Below are 20,722 nucleotides of genomic sequence, written 5' to 3' on the forward strand. Positions count from 1 at the left end.
ACACACCCACAGGGCTGCTAATGTACTCTGTCAAACCCAGTTTGTACCAAGCCCAGACCCCACTAATCTCCAGGGCCTTGGGGGGGGGAGGGGGAGGTGTGCTTGGCAACACTGCTGCTTTGGCTAGCCTCTCACTCATGGAGAGATGGGCGGCTCGCACCCGAAACACCATGCTGCTCCCTGGACTCATGTCTGTCAGAGGAGGAGGACGGGAATAGACATGTGACCCCTGTGAAGCGATTGGTGCTGAGTCCTGGGGCTCATCCCATTAGAACAGGTTCCAGAATCTGACCCATGTCAGACAGTCTGAACTCCATGACCCATCCCTGTAACCAAATAGTTCCAACGTACCTTCACCTGTACTTATTAAAAGTGGGAATAAACTTGTTGAACATGAACATACAGCTGTATTCATTTGAGCTATCTACCAGGCGCAGGGCAACAATAACATCCATCAGTGTGCGCAGGTTCATTCAACACAGACCTCTAAGCCTCAACGCTAACCAGGAACGTTTTCACATTCCACCATCGCAAATCAAAACTCTTCCTGTGTTTCATCACAATCTGAAACGACCCCGACATGTACAGTACACAGAGGCTGTCTGAGATTGCATTAGGTCCACCAGAACCAAAGGAGAGAGAGACTAATTAGTATCTTCAGGGGGGCAGCTGTCAAAAAACAACAGAGCGAGGCTCTTAGACAGCCCGCAAATTACATTTAGTCATTTAGCAGACGCTCTTATCCAGAGCGACTTACAGTAAGTACAGGGACATTCCCCCTGAGGCAAGTAGGGTGAAGTGCCTTGCCCAAGGACACAACGTCATTTCGCATTGACGGGAATCGAACCGGCAACCTTCTGATTAATATCCCGAATCCCTAACCGTTCAGGCATCTGACACCTTCAATTACAGAGCTGTGGTGTTCACCAACAGTCTGGGGCAATTATAGAGCAAGTGATTCAGTATTACAAGTGTAATTCGACAGTGTTTGCTGCATCTTTGATAGTCTGGCTGAAGTCCATCAGATGGCTGCTGAGAACAGCTGGTGAATGCTCAGGTTGCCGTCCATTTCAAGAGGCAGTCTTATACTGCCCCTTCAATTAAGGTCGTTCTATCACATTTTTGAGGGTTGCAGGGTACTCGCTTTAGGGGACATGGTCAGAAAATAGGAAATTGATGACCAAATATTATGGGACACTGACACATAAAACACCTGCAGCGTGGTGTGCGTGCTATACATGAGATGGTGTTGACTAACCACAACTCGCCAACCAACCGGTGAATGCTTCACAACTACCGACGTGTTTTTCAAACCTATAAATCGTATACACCGATTTATAGGTTTTACACTGAAACGTATGTCGGGATAAGATACCAAGTGGTTTAACCCCGTGTCGGCAAGGAATAGCGGTATGTCTGGTGTCTGCCGCAGAGGCTCGCCAGCGACGCCGCTGCATCAGTTTCAGCACCATGCAGGCGTGGACCTGAACAAAAGGCATTTCGCTGCGGAACTGCGAGCGCACATTTCCCATACTTTGCTGGTCAATCAACCTCAAAAGAGGCTTCAAACCGGCACGTTAAGTCAAATTAAATAAAGAATACAAAATAAAAGAGCTTCGAACTAGGCAAACTAAATATAATAGCGAGATAGGAGGGATACACACATACGGCTCTTTGCCAGCTAAATATTTTCACTCTCCAAGCACAACATGTTGAGCACGAAATCTCCAATTGACAAATTAGTTATGGCTTACAATGCGCATTATAAATCAAAAGCAAATGACGAATGACTACAACAACATACGGATTAGTGGGCAGCAACACTTATTCTTTCAACGTTTAAAAAAAATTATACAACTTTAACAATCGACAAAGTGGTATTAATTAGCCACAACGTAATGTTTGATGAACGTGTTACATGTACGTGTGCTTTAAATCGATTTAAAAATATAGAACTAGCTTATTCCTTACCTGTTCGGTCGGTAAGTGGTATAAATACCCTAGCGTGCCTTGAGCCAGAGTGACAATGAAATGGGGAGTTGGACACGCAAACCCCTCCCATAGCGGTTTATCTACCGTAAATACATCTGTAGTGGCGCAAAACAGTGACGGTTACAATCTTGATTTCTCTGACACATATTAGCTTAGTGTCCAGTTTCTTCCTAAGGTGTGTAACAACAAACCACATGGTAGACGCCAATGGGTATACTGTGTGTGGTCAAGGGGAGGCTATCATAAAGAAGCAGTCACACACTCACACACACACCACCCTGGGGTCCTCAGTGCCCTGACGAGATGCAGGGGGGTGGCCCCTGTAGAGGAGAGAGCAGGAGGAGGGAGAGCAGAGAGGAGGAGGGAGAGCAGAGGAGGAAGGGAGAGCAGAGGAGGAAGGGAGAGCAGAGGAAGAAGGGACACAAGAGGAGGAAGGGAGAGCAGAGAGGAGGGAGACAAGAGGAGGAGGGAGAGCAGAGGAGGAAGGGAGAGCAGAGAGGAGGAAGGGAGACAAGAGGAGGAAGGGAGAGCAGAGAGGAGGGAGACAAGAGGAGGAGGGAGAGCAGAGGAGGAAGGGAGAGCAGAGAGGAGGAAGGGAGACAAGAGGAGGAAGGGAGAGCAGAGAGGAGGGAGACAATGGGAGAGGACAGTTGTGCAGGTTGAGAGCAGGACTGATGAAAACAGAGAGGGAGGGAGGATCAGAGGAAGAGCAGAGAGGAGGAGCAGGACTGATGAGAACAGAGAGGGAGGGCAAGCAGAGAGAAGAGGATTGATCTGAGAGCAGCTGCTCCCCAGGCATCCTGCTCCCTGCTCCCTGCGCCCAAGACTGGCACAGACGATTCAGAGGAATTTGCGAGGTGAAGAGTTCTGGCATGTTTCATCCTAAACAGACAGCTGCAGGCTACCAGCCAGCTGTGAGCAGGCATGTGCTCCAGTCCCTCATCACAGCCAGCTCTCAGAGACACACAGGAATGTCCCCGACTCTGGTTAGAGACACGTCGTGTTGTGTGTACTGAAAAGTCCCCCTGTAACCAGCGGACTGAATAGGTGAGAGGTCTGCAGGGTCGGGACTGAGTCTGTCACCACCTGGCCTGTCAGGAGTCACCTAGCTTATGTATGGCGCTTGTTTAGCCAAAGCGACATGGGGGAGGGGGGTATTCGAACCTGCAACCTCTTGGTCGGTGGTGAGGTGACGTCACCTAGTCCACCAGGCTGGACCATGAGAACAGAGGCTGCCTCAGATCACTCAAAGGGAACCACAAAATCACTTCCAGCAGTGACGCGGTCCTGGTACTGCCTTGACGTTAAGACGTGCTGCCATCTAGTGGTTGAAAAACAACATTACAGATGAAGATTGCAATGTTTTGTTTTGGGGGCAGGTTTCTGGTCACAAGATGTTTGTGAGGTGTTGAATTGAAGTGCACCTGACAAGCATACAAATGCAATCAAAAGAATACCTTGTACACAAGAAAGCTTTAGTAAATGTTTAATAAAATGCGTTATTGAGACAAGATACAAAGACACCCAGCCAAGAGTGAACCATGTTATTTTAGTACAGTCTGGTATGACAATATCTCAAAATGGATAAATGTATCTGTACTTCAAATTGTAGGTTAAGGCACTCTGATTATATAATAATTTATAGAACTATACAAAGATATATACAATGCAAGGAAGACAAATACTTAGCTGGCTTGATCAGGAAAATATACAATCCCAAGTGCTTTAATTCTATTTCTCTCAGCAGTTTGAGCGATGTCAAAACTGTCAATTCTAGATATTAGAGGAGAGGCGAATCACATCTAAAAGTTCAATCAGGACAGGACACAGTGCCATCAGTAGTCTTCTGCAGGCATTCAGTACTTAAAGGCAGGAGTGGGCAAGGCCCCTGGACCCTGTGCTGGGACCAGTACCAGGACGTATGGCTCTGCTGGGCTCCAGGACTGGAGGACAGGCTACTCTCTCACTTCTGGCTCACGATATTGCGAGCAATCAGCTCCTTCATGATCTCATTGGTGCCTCCATAGATGGGCTGGATACGAGAGTCCACAAATGCCCTGAGAGAGAGAGAGAGACAGAGAGACAGAGAGCGAGAGAGCGAGAGACAGAGAGAGAGCGAGAGAGCAAGACGGATGGAGGGACAGAGAGAAATATCTCTAGTGAGCACACACTGCCTGACTTAGACCAGCATGTTAAAATCACGTGTCGTGCACATGCCCAGTAGCTCTCCTAAACTCACTTGGCGATTGGGTACTCCCACATGTAGCCCCACCCTCCGTGCAGCTGAAGACACTCAGTGGCCACCTTGTTCTGCAGGTCGGACGCCCTGAGGAGCAACCAGGAAGTTAGGGAGAGGTGGGAGGAGTCAGAGGGAGCCAGCTATGCGAGGGGAGGACACATTAAAAGGTCGACTCGGGTTCAGGAGTCACTTGTGTCCTCACCAGTATTTGGCCATGGAGGCGGTGTTGGAGTCCAGGCGTTTCTCGGCGTGAAGCTGAAGGCAGCTGTCGACAAAGGCCCGACCCACGCAGATGTCGGTCTTCAGCTCGGCAAGCTTGTGCTGCACGGTCTGAACCAGGAGACATTTCACATTTTAGTCATTTAGCAGACGCTCTTATCCAGAGCGACTTACAGGGAAGTACAGGGACATTCTCCCGAGGCAAGTAGGGTGAAGTGCCTTGCCCAAGGACACAACGTCAGTTGGCATGACCGGGAATCGAACTGGCAACCTTCGGATTACCAGCCCGATTCCCTCACCGCTCAGCCACCTGACTCCCGAGAGCACAGCTGTTAACGGTGCACCTCAATCACAGCTCGTCAAGCTTGAACAGTGTGCTAGGACACAGCAGAGCTACAGGAGGGGGGAGGGGAAATTAGGAGTGAGGGGAGGAGAGGGTGAGGTGAGAGTGAGGGGGGTGAGGGGAGGGTGAGGAGAGGGTGAGGAGAGGGTGAGGAGAGGGTGAGGAGAGGGTGAGGAGAGGGTGAGGAGAGGGTGAGGAGAGGGTGAGGGGAGGGTGAGGGGAGGGTGAGGGGAGGGTGAGGAGAGGGTGAGGAGAGGGTGAGGGGAGGAGGGTGAGGGGAGGAGGGTGAGGAGAGGGTGAGGGGAGGAGGGTGAGGAGAGGCCAGTCAGGCAGTACTATCCGACCTGCAGGTGGGCGATGGTCTTGCCGAAAGCCTTGCGCTGCATGACGTAGTTCCTGGTCTCCTCAAACATGAACTCAGCGCTGGCCATGCCCATGTCAGCGATCAGCAGGCGCTCCTGGGAACCACAGCACAGAGAGAGAGAGAGAGAGAGAGAGAGCTGCTCAGCAAAGACATGAGCTCTCACTTAAATGTGCTTCAATGGTGACCCCAGAGTGCGTCTCCTACCTGAGGCAGCTCGTTCATCAGGTAGTAGAAGCCCTTGTTGACCTTCCCCAGGAGGGCGTCGGCAGGGAGACGAACATCCTCGAAAAACAGCTCTGCCGTGTCCTGGAGAGGGAGGGGAGGGAGGGAGGGAGGGAGGGAGGGGAGCGAGCTTAGAGAGGTAGTCTAACCCTTCAAAAAACGAGGTCAACGTAGCCTGTGCATCTCCACGCGGCTCCCCGGCCCTCTCCTCACCTGGGCCTTGAGGCCGATCTTCTCCAGCTTGCGTCCCTTCTGGAAGCCCTTCATGCCCTCCTCCACCAGGAACAGGCTGATGCCGTGGGCGGCCGTGCGAGCCTCGCGGTCCGTCACCGCCACCACGATCACCACGTCGCTCATCCAGCCGTTGGTGATGAACACCTGGGGCGGAGAGGAGACAGGACGAGTCAAAAGATCAGCGTCAAGGATGGCGGTTCGGTCGGAAGACTAGCGGCAACAAACGTGTATAAAACCAGCCTACATGCCAACCCTGTTGGTAGGGGTGTGTCTCCCCCCCTGTAGGTTAGGGCACATGCTACGTGCTCTGGTCTGGTTCTGTTGAACCCCTCGGCCTGGCGACAGGTCGCCAGCGCGGACCTGAACTCACCTTGTTTCCGTTCAGGATCCAGTCACTGCCGTCCTGCTTGGCGTTGGTCCTGACGCCCTGCAGATCGCTGGGCCAGCAAGGAGGGGAGGGATTAGTACACAAGCATACGCTGGTAGAAGCCTTCTGGTAGAAGTCAAAGACTCACATCAATAGTGTTGCCACTTTGAGGGATAACACAAGTCAAACTGTATGCTGAGGTGTTTTTTTTTTAAATTATTATTATTATTATACATTTTTTTTATCAGCTTGAGCGAGACGTGCTAAAACAACGTCTGAGCGCTCACCTGCCAGCGCCTGGCTCTGTCATGGCGATGGCGCCGATGCATTTCCCAGCAGCCATCGTGGGTATGAAGCGATCGATCTGCGCCTTGCTTCCATAGTTACTGATGTAGGGCATGACGATCTCAGAATGCAGAGCGAAGCCAGGGCCAGAGCAGTTAGAATACATCCTGGGACACACACAGGGGGAGAGGGGGGTGAGTGTGTGTGTGTGTGTGTGTGTGTGTGTGTGTGTGTGTGTGTGTGTGTGTGTGCACGAACCATGGTCAGGTCAGACCATGGTCAGGCCAGGTCTATTCTTATCCAATCCCCCCAACTGCTCTGGCAGGTCAGCAAACCTCCAGATCTGTGACTAGGGTCTGTGCTTTAAAAAGAGTGACCACCTTGTGTTATCCAGTATTCTACAGAACTGGGGCCGGGCAGATCCGCAACATGAGGTATGCCTGGGGTGTGTGTGTGCACGTGTGTCACTCACTGCTCCTCCCACACCACTGCGGCTGACAGCAGGTCTCCTCCGATCCCCCCGTGCTCCTCCGGGGTGTACACACCCAGCAGCCCCTGCTCCCCAGCCTTCTCCCACAGCTCCCTGCTCACCTGGCCTGCCTTCTCCCACCTGAGGGAGGGAGGGTGAGAGAGGGAGAGAGGGAGAGAACGAGAGAGGGAGAGAGGGAGAGAACGAGAGAGAACGAGAGATGCAAACTTATCAGCACTGACTGGTCTAACAAAACCATGTGCATATCAGCAATCAAATTGAACATCTCAAAAGCCAGAGCCAGAGAATTCCAGGGAGACATCATTGAGGCTCTGAGCATCTGTAGGTCAGTGGTTCCCAATCCTGGTCCTCATGGAAGCCCTGCCCTGCACGTTCTAGACGTTTCCGTGCTCCAACACACCTGATTCAAATAAATGGTCGTCATCAGAGTTCTGCTGAGCTAGATAACAACCCATTCATTTGAATCAGGCGTGTTGGATCAGGGAAACATCTAAAACATAAAAGACAGGGGGTCCAATATTAGGCGGTCCTACGTACTCTTTGTGGTAGGGCACCACTTCCTCTTGGAAGAAGCGTCGCACGCTCTGTCTGAAGAGGTCGTGGTCCTCGGAGAAGATCCTGCGCGTGCCGATGTCCATCAGCGTCTTGGAGCTGGACGTCTCGGGGCGAGAGGGGGCCGCGGGCTCCCCAGGCTGGGGCTGGCTGTGTTGCATTCTGGGAAACACAAGCTCAGGTATGGATCATGATTGCATGATGAGGGCATGCTTGCCTGAAACCAGAAACAGTCCTTGGTCATCATCAAGCTTTGGGGCTTGATTTAAGTAGTCTTGCGTATGATATTAAATCTCTCAGCTGTGTAGTCTGACGGGAGAGTGGGTCTTCGCTTGGCCTGCTGGTGTACGGTTGACTTATCAAGTCGAGTCGGTTAATGTCTAGACGCCTTCAGCGACAACGCAATACCAACCCTTCAGTGCATGAATATTCAATACAAAAGAGCAATGTCTAACTCGGTAACAGATGAATTAAGGACAAACGATGTATTAATAGACCAAGCTTGTCTTATCAGTTGGCACCAACAGGGTCAGGAGCAATGTAGGTCCTGAAAATGTGGCAAAGGTCGCGATGTTATTGACGTATCGAGCTTGCCAACTTCTAAACAAAGTTTAGTTTAAAGATCTAGGACAGAGCAACATACGGCCAACATTAAGTTTATATACACATTATCTAATACATGTTTCGTAGTTTATTTATGATGGTAAAACTCATGTAGTTTCAAGCTAGAGCTAGGTAGCCTAGCTGTAGCCTAGTATGTCAATATTTGTTTCACGCTCAAACAATATTTAAGGTAGCCTAGCGTACACACCTGCCATTGGCGGTTGAAAGCCCTTGTCCACTGCGCGAAACATTTCGTAATCCAGACAGACAGGTTTTTACAGCTTTCTGGACAAACATTTTTCCGTCTTCAGGTTCAACACGTCCGATTCGTCGACAACAGAAACACACCTATTGTTCTTTCGGCTTTTTTGGCTACAATGTCGTCTTCTTCTTGGTGAGTTAGAAATCAGGAGTTCACACTGGCTTTTAAAATTACTGCCCTCTACTGGAAAAAAAAACTAAATTAAATATGTTTAAAGCAGTGCGTGCAGTAACCCAGTAACTCGACTCCTTTCAGGATCGTCAATATCTGCATTAAACATTTCAGGATCATCAAAATCACGATTACATATATTTTTACCGACACATATGAAATGTATCGCCAATAATTTGTATCTATCATTTGTCACACATGAAATTCACGAGAAAGGTTTTGGATGTGCTTATTCATGTGATTTTGAGGCTATTTAAAACCTTGTTATGTGAGTACGTGGCCATACATGGTTCAGGAAAGGCAAGTCTGATGTGTCTATATCCTATCATCATAGACCGACGAATACTTTTCCCAATCTGGTCAAAACTCTCATACATCTCTAAAGTACTGAATTTCTATTAATTCAATTTTTAGATTACTTTACAGTCATGTGACATGAATATCTTTGTGAAGAACTCTCCTTTTTAACACCTAGGACAATTTATGGTTGTAAGTGTTCTAACTTTCCACTGTAAAAAACATGAAATCCATTTTATATCAATATATATCTGTGAATATATTTTATGAGGATTTTTCTGACTTGTATAACATATTTAATACACTATAGAATAATACTTGGGATAATGAAGAAAATATGTCCCCAAAGATTAATATTTATGTGACAGAATAAGTTTGGCTAAAGAATAATATCTAGGCTACAGAATAATACTTGTGCTATGGAATAATACTTGGGCCATAGAATAAATCAAAGACGAAGAATCAAACCAGGTGGGATGTACTTTTGGAAAAGTTTATTCTGAATCGACAGAGTGAAAATAAATAAAACTTTGAGGGAAGGAGGGAGGTTTGGCGGCCAATCCACCATCTCGTCCAGCAGCCTTAGGCGTTGCTGGGATACGTGATGTCACAATGGAGGGAGGTGAGCGGGACAGAGGGAACAACCCCCACTTGATGAGTGGTCACGCCCCCTCCCCTAACCCCGCCCCCAAGTAGAGAAGACACGCCCCCAGGGGAGGGTCCAGGAGGGAGGGCTACAACGGAGAGGTACAGCTTCCAAAGAGAGGAGGAGGAGGAGGAGTTGAAAAGTGACGGACGAAAAGAAAAAAACTGAACGCATTTGCTTTGACATCCCATAGTCTTTTTCTTTCCTAGATTGGTCTTAGAAACAGTGTGGATGTCCTGACACCATGGGGTCTGCATATGAGCTCCATCCCCTTCAGCACTCCAGCAGTAGGCTTGCTTACACAGACAGGATGTGTTTGACGAATGCTGTAATAGAGGAGGGGAGGGACATGAAACACACAGGCTCAATATAGATGGTATCTACGTGAGTTAAACATGAGCTTTCAAAGTACAGTGTGACAGGTCTGGAACGATGGGTTTCATGTCCTAAACGACATCAGAATCAGAATGGGTTTTTATTCGCCATGAAAGTTTGCACAGACAAGGAATTTACTTTGGCTGAAAGATACCGACCGAGGCAGCCATTATCAGCGCCCGCTGACATGATGTGTTTGTTGTAAACACGGCAGACCCTTGACTCTTGGCACATGCGTACATTCATAGCAACATTGAGGTGTTTCGTAGTGTTTAGTGAGGGAAATCAAAGGGGTTTCCCCTTTAACCTACCCTCGTAATGGACACTGCCGTTCTCATCCTCCTGGCCTGACATGAGGGCATCAATCTCGGGCTCTGTCATCTTCTCTCCTGAGGGAGGAGGGGACACACGGGGGGTAAGAAACACTCGCTCTCCACTCGCTGTGTGGTAATGTTACTATGTTTAATATGTCTATATTAGGGCCGGTACTCACCCAGTGTGCCCAGCACGATGCGCAGCTCAGCGCCCATCACTGTGCCGTTGCCCTCCTTGTCGAAGACGCGGAGGCCCTCAACGTAATCGTCCAAGGTGCCCTTGGGGATGACGTCCACCTGCTGCAGCATGGGCAGGAAGGCGTCGAAGGCCAACCGCTTGTTAGCCAGATCTGCCGAAAGGACAGAGGAAACCGAGATCACAAACACAAGTCGTTATCACAGACCCAAATGACACACTCAGAATATGAGCTTTATGACAGCTATCCAGCCAAGAATCAACATATAAAGCATCTTATTATGTTTTTTGTTTTTGTTTTTTTTTGCATGTGTTTGCCTATCACTGCTAGATAGACGTGTGTTTTCGACAGTTTGTCGGACCCTCTTATAAAATGACATCACAACAGGAGAACTGGGCCTTTCAGTGTGCCGACAGGCTGCTAAGACACTGTTGTGCATTGGCCATGAAGCTAACAAGATGACCCAGGGACCCTCACCATCTGCAGATGGGTTTCCCAGAATCTTTGCCACGTCCTTGTTGGTGGGGTTCTGTCCCAGGGCGCGCATGATGTCAGCTACCTGGCCGTATCCCACCTGGCTGTCACCAACTCTGTCGAAGAGACCGAATGCCTCCTTGAAGTCTGGAGAGAGGGAGAGAGAGAGGGAAGAGTGTGAGCAAGGTGGGTGACAAAATGCCCCCCCAAAAAATCTGTGTACATCTGTGTTATTTAAAAAAATAAAAACAAAAATAGACAAGACAGAATGTGCTATCTTTTTGACACCAAAGTAGCTCAGTCTAAAAGCAGCTCTTAGATGCTGGTGTCGCACACCGCTGCTGCCCGCAGGTCAAAGACAGCGAAAGCCGGATTCTTCCTTCATTGTCTCGTTAATCACACGCGACAGCTGTGGGCACGGCGACCGGCAGGAAGGTAGCCGGGATCAGAACAAGGCTTAGCTATTTCTATGTTCTCCTCCAGGAACCCTAATTGAAAGTCATCTGTTGACAGATTCATGCTCTTAAGTGATTTCTGAGCAGCCGCATTTGCCCGCCCCCCTCCCCCCTACCCCCCCCCCCCTACCCCCCCCCCCCCCCCCCCCTACCCCCCAGCTGTGTTTGAGAGGCATTGAGAACATCGCTAGGGCAATGGATACCCCCTGAAAGTATTCCCTGCCATATATGAGCAGGGCCCCTGTGCGCCCAACTTGGGTTAAACATAAAAATGCTGACAGCATCGTAATCAACACCACCGCTCGTAATCAAGACCTACTTGAGCGTGTGCAGGAATTTCTGATGTTGATTTTCATGATAAAAAAAAAAAACATGTTAAAGATTATTTTTAGGTGGCGAAATGCACTGCCTCCTGTTTTTACATGACATGGATCTGATAAGACACACATTCATGCATAGTTGTGGACGTAATTCAAAACACATTTCCTACACCTTAAAGTCTCCTGGACCTTCTTAGCAAAGGACATCCTTTACCTGTCTTCTTGTACTCTCAACCCTCTCTCGTCCTCAGCCTTCTCAAACGTCCATTGTAGGCTTACTCTTCAAGGACAACCTCTCAGTAAACCCTTTCATGTTCTGTAGCCTCCATGTCTTTCCACAAGGAACAAAGAGGATGGGAGGGGGTTTAAAGCCCAGATTCCTTTGGTGAAGGAGATGCCTTGGCCTTGTTGGGTTAAACCTTTGACTGGGGGATTAACACCTTCCGGACGAAGGACCACTGTGCAATTCAAGACAGTGTGGCCCTGCCCAGAATAGATACAGGCAAATAAGTCCCCCACAACAGCTGAATAAGCCAAGGCGGAGTCCACTCACTGGTGGCTCCAAGACACCCCTAAACCGGGCCTGGTTCTGGTGGCTGAAATCCTTCAACCTGGGGGACAAGTCAGTGCATCGTGGTGACAGATCCAAACTACGAGCCCAGGGGTGAATGGTATGGGCACTAGTCATCTAAATCTATATCTAACTAGACTTTGAAAAAATCTATAATAATACTGTTTTCAGGGCCGTGTACTGGCTGACTGGGAGAGGCTGAGGACAGGAGTGTCTGGAGCAGGGGTTGTCCTTGAGCCTCCTGGGGGTTGGTATATCTCAGTGGCAGAGCATTTGACTGCAAAAGCATCTGCTAAATGAATATATTCTCTCTGCTAGATTTAATAATACATTCTCTTTGTTTTAGGTGGATGAAATCTCTGCTAGGTGAATTCGTTCTCTCTGCAAGTGAATCAATTCTCTCTGATAAGTGAATCCCCTCCTGACTCACCCTCGATCTGGTCTGCTGAGAAGTCGCTTGCTGCAGCGGGGGCAGCGGGTGCCTCTTCGGCCTGTTAGAACACATCAGCACAACAACATGAGCTCACCTCCGTCACACAGCCCCCGACCCTCACACACGCACCCTCCCGCACAACCCCGGCGTGTTCGTGTCTTGCCACGGCGGTCTGTTTCTGTGCAGTAACCTACCGACAAGATCCAAAAAGCTCAACGCTATTACATATTTAGTGGCCTAATTTTTGCGTCAAAATATTCGTTTCGACTGACGTGCCAATGAGTGATAGAAATACAAAGTAGGAACAAGCCTGTGAGAGAAAAAGAGATGCATTTAAATATTATGCTAACGCTGAGCAAATATACAAATATTAATATATTCCAAGGTGTCATTCCCAACGAGAAAACTATTTAACCCCCCGTTCTTGTTTTCTTGAAGGAAAAGCACATGCCACAAAGTCACTGGCTTTTTTATGTATAAAAAGGGAACATTTTCAGTCTTCAGATCCTCTCTTTACATGGATCACACTGATGCCACAGAGGAGCGGCAGCAATTTAGGCTTTAGGTAGTATCCAAACACACAACGCCACAAAGGAATAGATCGGCACAATGAATCTCAAACAAACTCCAATGGAACAGCCCCACACAAAAGTCCAGAGTACACACCATTTTCAAGAGATGGAGATGGAGGAGAGGAAAGGAGAACAGAAGCCGAGAGTCCCAGGAGAGAGTGGTCCTGAGCCATGGTCAAGGCCCTTCTTATTTATGTCACGGCCGTGATGTCACAGGGCGGATCAGATGACGCTTTGGAAGTTCTTTAGCTTTCTTAGGGCAAACGGAAAGTGGATCTGCGGTCGCCTGTCGGAGTGGGTGCAGGCCTTTAGAAGGGGACAGATCTATTTTTAGTCGGCTAAGAGAGACTGTCTCAAAACTCCTTGTCTTTGTCAGCGTTTACACTCACAGTTATTAAAGCTATAGGAAAAGACGTGTTCATTGATCATGCAAGAAAGCGGTAGTGGGTGCTAAAATGGTCTCGGTTTGAACTTACCGAGAGTGATGAAGGCGCATCTTCGCATTAGAACGCTGAACATGCGTACACAACTCAAGAAAGCTTCTCGTTTTCAACTTGATATTTTTAAACAGAGAGCGCGCCGCCCTCCTCTTATGGTTATACAGTTGGGTTGTCAAAACTCAAATGAAAACTAGGATACCGTTCGTAAAATAAGAGGCCTGTACTTGTACAATAACATTGTGCAGCCTTGGATAAAAAGTTTATAGTTTGCCCAGTGCGCAATAATGGCCCACTTTCATGACATTTAGCCTACAATCCGTTTGGGCATTAACGAAATTACAAATTCATAAAGTAATGTTTATGTTTCATTTGACAAAGAGTTCTGACAGCTTTCACCGTAGCTGCTTGTTTCCACTCATGAGCGCGCGGAAACTAGTGTTGTAACTACGTTGATGACAGTTGCGCACGGGCAACTTGCGATACAAGATATTCCTTTCAAAGTAATTCACACCAAACGGGCACCTTACCTCCTCAGTCAGTTATATCATGAGCTGTCATTATGCGTATGAACAACAACAACTACATCCACGTTAATGAATAATTGTTTACTAGCACGAGCTCATTGTTTAGCATAAGAGCTATCCGTGGTGCTGATCTTAGTAGGAGGAAAGTAGCTACAGTACGTAAGCTATTGATGTTTATAAATATATTTTAGACGGAAACAAAATGCTACAAAATTGTGTTTAATATAACTTTATCAAAATATCTTGATACTCAAGCCGTCGATGCGGTCTAAACCAATGTTAACGTGTGATCTTGCCCTGGGTCACGATGTCAACGACCCTTGTGTTGATGTGTTCGGGTGTCTCCAGCTGTGGCCACGTCAGAAAGGCCGCCTATTTAACCGCAAGTATTTACAACATATCAGCACCGAATTACTCTAAACGTATCAACCTAATTAAAACAATCTCTGGTTATAAGCAGTTAAGCATAGACAGCTGGGAGAGATCCACGTACAGAACTAAAACCGCTACACAGTGCAAATGTACCCAGTAGAAATAGTATGTACGTGTTGAAAAACATAATATCCCATATAGTCCCCATAGGGGGAAGGAGCCGGTGGGGTCCTGGGCTGGACAGACAAGAACATGTTCAAGCTCCTGAGAGGACTTGGGCTCCCATCAGGGGCCAATACAGATAGGCCTGTAGAGAGATACCCAGACTAGGGATCAGGGAGCTGGTGTATGTCCGTCATCTGTCCTGTTCTGGAAGAGGTGATCTGGAGGACTGGAGGACATGCCACAGAGACCGCGCCCCTGGACAGATGAGCGCTATTTTTACTCCCCCTTCACCCTCCCCCACTCCTCCCCCTTTCACCCTTCGCTGCTAGAGGAGTTTGGTTTCTCTTCCTTTCCCTCCCTCCCTCCCTCCCTCCCTCCCTCCCTCCCTCCCTCCCTCCCTCCCTCCCTCCCTCCCTCCCTCCCTCCCTCCCTCCCTCGGGGGGTGGAGCAAGAGGTGGCAATAGTGGAGCTGTGTGTGTGTGTGTGTGTGTGTGGGGGGCTTCTCAAGGGTCTCTGGGACATTCTCCCCCCCCCCCCCCCCCCCCCCCCTTCCAGAGTCCAGGCCAGCCAGCCACACATCGTAAAGGCGCTTGGGGAGGCTTAAAAAAGAGTGGGGGGCTTTGTGTGGCTGGCTGGCTGCGTCTCAGACGGTTACGTGAGCCTTATTTGGAGTACAGGGTGCAAAGAGAGTTCCACAGCAGAGGAGTCCTTACCCCAAAGAGAGTTCCACAGCAGAGGGGTCCTTACCCCAAAGAGAGTTCCACAGCAGGGGGGTCCTTACCCCAAAGAGAGTTCCACAGCAGAGGGGTCCTTACCCCAAAGAGAGTTCCACAGCAGAGGGGTCCTTACCCCAAAGAGAGTTACACAGCAGAGGGGTCCTTACCCCAAAGAGAGTTCCACAGCAGAGGGGTCCTTACCCCAGCGTCCCACTGGCCCACACGGTCAAGCAGCACAAAACACATTTCACCATACTGGTGAGACTGCATGCAGCTACTTGATAGAGAGCATGGAGACTTCAGTTGAATAAAACATGGCAAATTTCAGGACCGTGGATGGGATTAGGTAAAACTCAGGGGAGAGTATTGTTTTTGCTTGTAGGGGTGAGCAGCAGTTGCATAATCATGAAGGTCACTGTTGTTTAAGCGGGCTGCAGTGGACAGCAGTCCATTCAGAACATTGACCAGGGTCTGCATGTGACACACTAAGCCTGTTTACTTTTGCCCCCTTGTGGCTGTATTGCGTTACTACACGTCAGACACAAAGCCATGGGGCAGATTAGAGCACTATTAAACAGAATGTGAATGCCAAAATTGATAAGACTGTACTGAGTAAAAGTTCTTTATTTATTGTGGAGACCATGCTTACAGCAAACAAGATTGTCAGTTCAATTAAATTCTTAGACAATAGCACAAATTGTTACTATATTATATACAATCTGATCAAAATGAAGAACAGTCTATGTGAAATCTTAATTTCTCTTACCAATTATTTGTCAAACTAACATAGATGTTGCAGTGCAAATTTGGCCAAACAGAGAGGTGACACATTTTCTTGAAACATCAAGAATTACATCGTAAATACATACTGTATATGTAAACTAAATGAAAAAATGATGAGAATTGCCTTTTCCTTACACAATGCACATTCTTTGTAATCAGGTTACTCAATTATTTACATAACTTTCTTATATTATGGGATGGAGTGTGACATGCACTATGGGAACAGCTGATTAGTAAACTCTAGATCTTCCAGTCTGATTCGCTCAAACGCACCAATCAGCTGCTGAGACTCACCCACCAATCAGCTGAATGAGGAAATTCTGTGGGAACGGATACCCCACCTTGACTCTGACTTGTGTGAGAGAGACTGAGAGGGGGAAAAGAGATAGTGAGAGAGAGAGACACAAATGGAGAGTGTGATAGAGAAGGAGAGAGTGACCGTGAAAGAAGGAGAGGGTGAGAGAGAGAGAGGGTGAGAGAGAGAGAGAGAGCAAAATAGACAGAGGGAGAGTGTGAGTGAGAGAAAGGGAGAGAGAGAGGGGGCAAAATAGACAGAGAGGGAGAGAGAGTGACAGAGGATAAAAGACAGAGTGAGACAGAGAAGTGCTGCAGATATAATCCACAGTGGGCGTGGGTTATTATGAATACCTTTACAGCTCAAAGGCTGGGAACTTTGATTTCATTGGCTGCAGAAGATCAGCCAGGAAGTAGATGGTGCCGGCCATGCCTACAGACAGGAAATGACACATCAATATTCTGTCAACATTGATCTAATGAGGATCTACAACCTAAACACTGGACTTGGAAAAAAATCACAATATTCTGTTGAAATTAATATATTTTCGTCATTATAAATCATACGCTACCTTCAAAGAGCGAGAATGGGGTGTCTGGGGTGCGGCATCCATGTTTTCCGTAGTTCATACACCAGTCTGCGAACTACAAACAAATATATAAGAACCAGGGCATCGCATCAGTCAGAGCCCAACTCCTGCCATGTGACTACTAAGCTATTCTAGAATCCCCCACTGAAAGAGCGCTTTCCGAAGTGAAATGCGAGAAGCTTCTGAGCAGATCAAATTGTGATCACAATGCCTTCCCAACGCCCTGGGGAGGTGATGCATAGCTTTGCTACATATCTGGCAGGTCTATTTCTAGCTCTATCCAAATAGCAACGTCTTAATTGAACAGCACTTGGGACGTGTGCCACCTGGAATCTCTCCAGCTGAGACGGAATCATCTCGGATTTCTAATCTAATCATGGTGGACTAATGCTCTCAGAGAGTTCTCAACCAACCGAGTGGAATCTCCAAAGCATTTCCTCCTCACCATGCACGCCCTGTATAGGTGTTTGGGGTCGTGGGTGAGCTTGTAGAGGGCCAGGAAGGTGTAGGCGTTCCCTGCTGCGCCGTGACACAGGCCGTAGCCTTTCTTCAGCAGGCCCCTCTGCCACACCACCTCCCCACACTGCACCGCATCCTCCAGGTACCGGGCCTCACCAAACACCTGGGGGGGGGGAGACAGAGAGCACACATCAGAATCAGAATTCGGTTTATTCGCCATGTATGTTATACAAACACGGAATTTACTGGGGCAGGGAGGTGCAAACACTAAACATATACAATCTTAAATTAAGTACAGAAGTAACTTATTAACTATTCCTAAGAACTAAACAATCAAAGAATCAAACATTTTATATATAAAATAAAATATATATAAAAATAAGAATAAGAATGAGCAGCATGAGTGGTCAACATTGCATCAACATGCAATAGCGCAGATACTGGGTTAAATAATGAATGAATGTCAATGGGAGTCCTTGGCCTTGTTGAAGAGGCCAGTAGCAGATGGAAAGAAACTGTTCTTACATCCAACCACAATCAGCCTCGTGGAAGGAGAGACAGAAGGATGGCTGGTTGGAGTATTGAGACAGGGCCCCGGGGTGTACCTTGTAGGCCTGCAGGAGCATGTAGACCACGCCAGGGGAGCCGTGGCACCAGTGCACCAGCTGGTCGCGGGTGTCGCCTACGCAGGGAGGGTAGTTCCCTGAGGGAAACTTGAGGCGGCAGACGTGGTCCACGCTGGGCTTGACCAGCCTGCCGACCCGCTCCTCACCCGCCACGAACCCCGGCTGTAGGGAACAGACCAGTCGGTCACAGAGGAGACGCGTAACTTTCCGACCAATGAGACGTGTGCTCGGCTTGTTCAGCCAATCAGCTTCACCTGCATGAGGAAGTAGTAGATTCCAGCAAGGCCGTGGGCAGAGCCTACATACTGTTCCTGGTACCACTCGTACATCAGAGGACTCTGGTCCTGGATGTGAAAGCTTCGGGCCTGACTCTCCCCTGACACCAACACAGCCTCACAGATCTGGGACAACAGCCATGAACACAGCACTGAATAAAACCAAACAAAAATAGAATACCTCAACATATCAACAATACATACTTAGAGCCCAGCAGTAAAACCACTCTAATACTGTTACACTGAAATAAAGCCCTTCTGTCCTGACTTATTATTTATTATATTATAGTTATTATTATTACTACTTATTATTATTTGTACGTCGCTTTGGATGAGAGCATCTGCTAAATTAAGAACATTTAAAAAATGTCAACACTTTATAAAGTCGAGAGTCACTGACTCATCATTGACACACTGACTTGATAAACAAACAGCTCAAGTTTAACCAGGCGAGTTTCCTACTGTAACAGCTGAATCAGTCTGCCGGGCTGACCTGCTGGATGTACTGGGTAGGGACCCTGTCCTGGCCCAGCTGCTGGCTGACGTAGAGAAGGGAGGAGAGGTAGCCCACCCTGCCGTACAGCAGCTCATCAGGAAGATCCCCAGAACCCTTCACCACCCTCTGGTGGAGCTGGAGGAGTCTGGAGGAGGAGCAGGGGGTAGAGGGGAGGAGGAGGAAGGGGAGGAGGAGGAGCAGGGGGGTAGAGGGGAGGAGGAGGAAGGGGAGGAGGAGGAGCAGGGGGGTAGAGGGGAGGAGGAGGAAGGGGAGGAGCAGGGGGGTAGAGGGGAGGAGGAGGAAGGGGAGGAGGAGCAGGGGGGTAGAGGGGAGGAGGAGGAAGGGGAACAGGGAGAGAAGGAAGAGGAGGAAAAGGGAGGAGAGGAAAAGGAGGAGGGGGGGTTGAGGGAGGAGGAGGAAGAGCCGGGGGAACAAGGAGAGGAGGAAGGTTGAGGACTCCTAGTGTTCAAATTCCTTCTGAATTCATGAAGTGAACTGAACACAGTGGAGAATCTAACGTTCACCAAACACAACACAAAGCTGCGACTGCTCTCTCCACAAACCAGTTCACACGTGAGCTCAGGATGTCGACTCTGCTGGGCCAGGAACTCACCTGCTGACGCACTCCTCAGCCTCTGGCGCCCTCTGCAGTCTGTGGTACACCACTGCAGCCACGGCCAGCGGCCCAGCATCGCCACATAGAAACGTCACATCGTGCCTCCGAGTTAAACACTTCAGGCTGCGGCTCACGTGCACTAGCGCCCTCTGCAGGAAGGAGATATCCCCGAACACTTCATGCAAGTGCAGATAGAGAAGCGCTATACCTGTTGAAGGGAGGTACATGTTAGGGATTTGTACTTTGTTACTTCCCATCTCTGGTGTTTGGTCACACAGTATTTAAAAATGTTACTGCTAGTGTGTATGTGTTTCATATGTGTTTGTGTAAGGACAGTCTGAATTATTATTTCCTAAACGGAGCCTCATTAGGTACAGGTTAGCAGATACAGATGATTTAAGAAAGCGGATGCCCCAAAACATTGGTTGTTGTGACGTGTGTAGAAAAGAGTGTATTTGGAGGTCTGTTTGAAATGCATTCCAGGGTCTTCCTCCTCACCCGTCCATCCGGTGTAACTGGTGCAGTCTCTGGGGTCAGCTGACTTGAGTCCATTCTCCATGACTGCTACTAACTCACTGATTTTACCACTCAACCGCTGGGCAAACTCTGCTGTAAGCTGCACACACAACAAAGATCCTGTGATACTTTATTGGAATTATCTAAGAGCCCTCTCACACCCCACATGACATGCAAAAATATAACGAAACTAGTTAATATTATGTGGAAGAATGTTAGAAATGATACCACAGTGGGTATTCATTCGATGTCTTCATCTGTCATCCTACCCTGCCATCAGAGTCAAACAGCCCTTGGGAACAGCCAGGATTCCCATCATAGTCTGGATACGGGTTGTTTAGACTTTTTTGGTCCATTATGTTTCCAATCCTTGGAATGACACTGTGCTCAAACGGCAAGAGAGCAAACCGCCTGTGACAGAATAGAAAGACATGTAGGTGGAGAGAGACAACGAAAAGACCCCATGCCAACTTCAAGCAAATATATAATTTATCATTATAACTGCCTGAGTCGCAATGCTTAAAACAACGTACAGTAACTTTGATAGATAGCCAGCTACTTAATTCGAGCTAGAGGCTCGAGCACGCACACCAATGGGTCTATGACGCAAACACACTCGCCTCCATGAACACTGAATATTCGTGCACAGTCAAAAAATTATATTTCTTGCAGTAGCTAAATGTCTGGATCGAAACACACAAATAAGTTCCAAACATACCGCTGCAGTCAGAATAGCTGCTTTTTCGTTGCAGCAGTCATGAATCTTCTTCTCCGTTTAATGAAAATGATCAATCGCACATTTTCTAAAGTGCTAGCACTACCACCTAGCGTCCAGGAAGGCATCCTACAGAGT

At 48.2% G+C, this 20,722-nt stretch overlaps 4 protein-coding genes across 4 annotated transcripts in view; all 4 read right to left on the reverse strand.

The window, feature by feature from the left end:
* The window catches only part of LOC136965992 (microtubule-associated protein tau-like), a 42,185-nt gene extending 40,175 nt beyond the window's left edge, over window positions 1–2,010 (reverse strand). The window contains exon 1 of the mRNA XM_067260325.1: window positions 1,972–2,010. The gene's annotated coding sequence lies outside the window, so the exon portion shown is untranslated. The remainder of the gene's footprint in view (window positions 1–1,971) is intronic.
* Window positions 2,011–3,462: 1,452 nt separating this feature from the next.
* Window positions 3,463–8,295, reverse strand: acadl (acyl-CoA dehydrogenase long chain). The gene is made up of 11 exons (XM_067260355.1): window positions 8,119–8,295; window positions 7,293–7,469; window positions 6,738–6,875; window positions 6,268–6,432; window positions 5,984–6,050; window positions 5,593–5,757; window positions 5,362–5,463; window positions 5,138–5,251; window positions 4,434–4,561; window positions 4,232–4,318; window positions 3,463–4,049 (listed from the first exon to the last, which is right to left on the reverse strand). Exons 1-11 carry the CDS (start codon window positions 8,205–8,207, stop codon window positions 3,956–3,958), a joined length of 1,326 nt encoding a protein of 441 aa, XP_067116456.1. The 5' UTR covers window positions 8,208–8,295; the 3' UTR covers window positions 3,463–3,955.
* Window positions 8,296–9,119: 824 nt separating this feature from the next.
* On the reverse strand, window positions 9,120–13,185 carry LOC136966079 (myosin light chain 3, skeletal muscle isoform-like). The gene is given in 7 exon segments (XM_067260444.1): window positions 9,120–9,612; window positions 9,973–10,050; window positions 10,155–10,325; window positions 10,650–10,793; window positions 12,423–12,483; window positions 13,092–13,139; window positions 13,141–13,185. Coding segments are annotated over 7 exon segments (561 nt in total). The 5' UTR covers window positions 13,171–13,185; the 3' UTR covers window positions 9,120–9,583.
* A 2,656-nt stretch (window positions 13,186–15,841) lies between these two features.
* Window positions 15,842–20,673, reverse strand: lancl1 (LanC antibiotic synthetase component C-like 1 (bacterial)). The gene is made up of 11 exons (XM_067260443.1): window positions 20,588–20,673; window positions 20,139–20,280; window positions 19,852–19,969; window positions 19,351–19,561; window positions 18,735–18,882; window positions 18,221–18,367; window positions 17,946–18,128; window positions 17,327–17,503; window positions 16,864–16,936; window positions 16,646–16,724; window positions 15,842–16,364 (listed from the first exon to the last, which is right to left on the reverse strand). The coding sequence occupies exons 2-10, from the start codon at window positions 20,223–20,225 to the stop codon at window positions 16,648–16,650; spliced, it is 1,221 nt and encodes a 406-aa protein (XP_067116544.1). The 5' UTR covers window positions 20,226–20,280; window positions 20,588–20,673; the 3' UTR covers window positions 15,842–16,364; window positions 16,646–16,647.
* Between the last annotated feature and the right edge of the window lie 49 nt (window positions 20,674–20,722).

Source organism: Osmerus mordax, chromosome 22, assembly GCF_038355195.1.
Source record: "Osmerus mordax isolate fOsmMor3 chromosome 22, fOsmMor3.pri, whole genome shotgun sequence".
NCBI classification, from domain to species: Eukaryota; Metazoa; Chordata; class Actinopteri; order Osmeriformes; family Osmeridae; genus Osmerus; species Osmerus mordax.

Excerpts from the sequence above, each read along its gene's own strand:
- acadl (XM_067260355.1), bottom strand. The coding sequence starts at position 8,207 with ATGTTTGTCCAGAAAGCTGTAAAAACCTGTCTGTCTGGATTACGAAAT. Across the intron at positions 6,433-6,737 it reads GCAGTGGTGTGGGAGGAGCA|GATGTATTCTAACTGCTCTG; the intron begins GTGAGTGACACA and ends TGTGTGTCCCAG. Across the intron at positions 5,758-5,983 it reads GGATCCTGAACGGAAACAAG|GTGTTCATCACCAACGGCTG; the intron begins GTGAGTTCAGGT and ends TCTCCGCCCCAG.
- lancl1 (XM_067260443.1), bottom strand. The coding sequence starts at position 20,225 with ATGGACCAAAAAAGTCTAAACAACCCGTATCCAGACTATGATGGGAAT. Across the intron at positions 19,970-20,138 it reads TGTTTGACTCTGATGGCAGG|CTTACAGCAGAGTTTGCCCA; the intron begins GTAGGATGACAG and ends TTGTGTGTGCAG. Across the intron at positions 19,562-19,851 it reads CAGTTACACCGGATGGACGG|GTATAGCGCTTCTCTATCTG; the intron begins GTGAGGAGGAAG and ends TCCCTTCAACAG.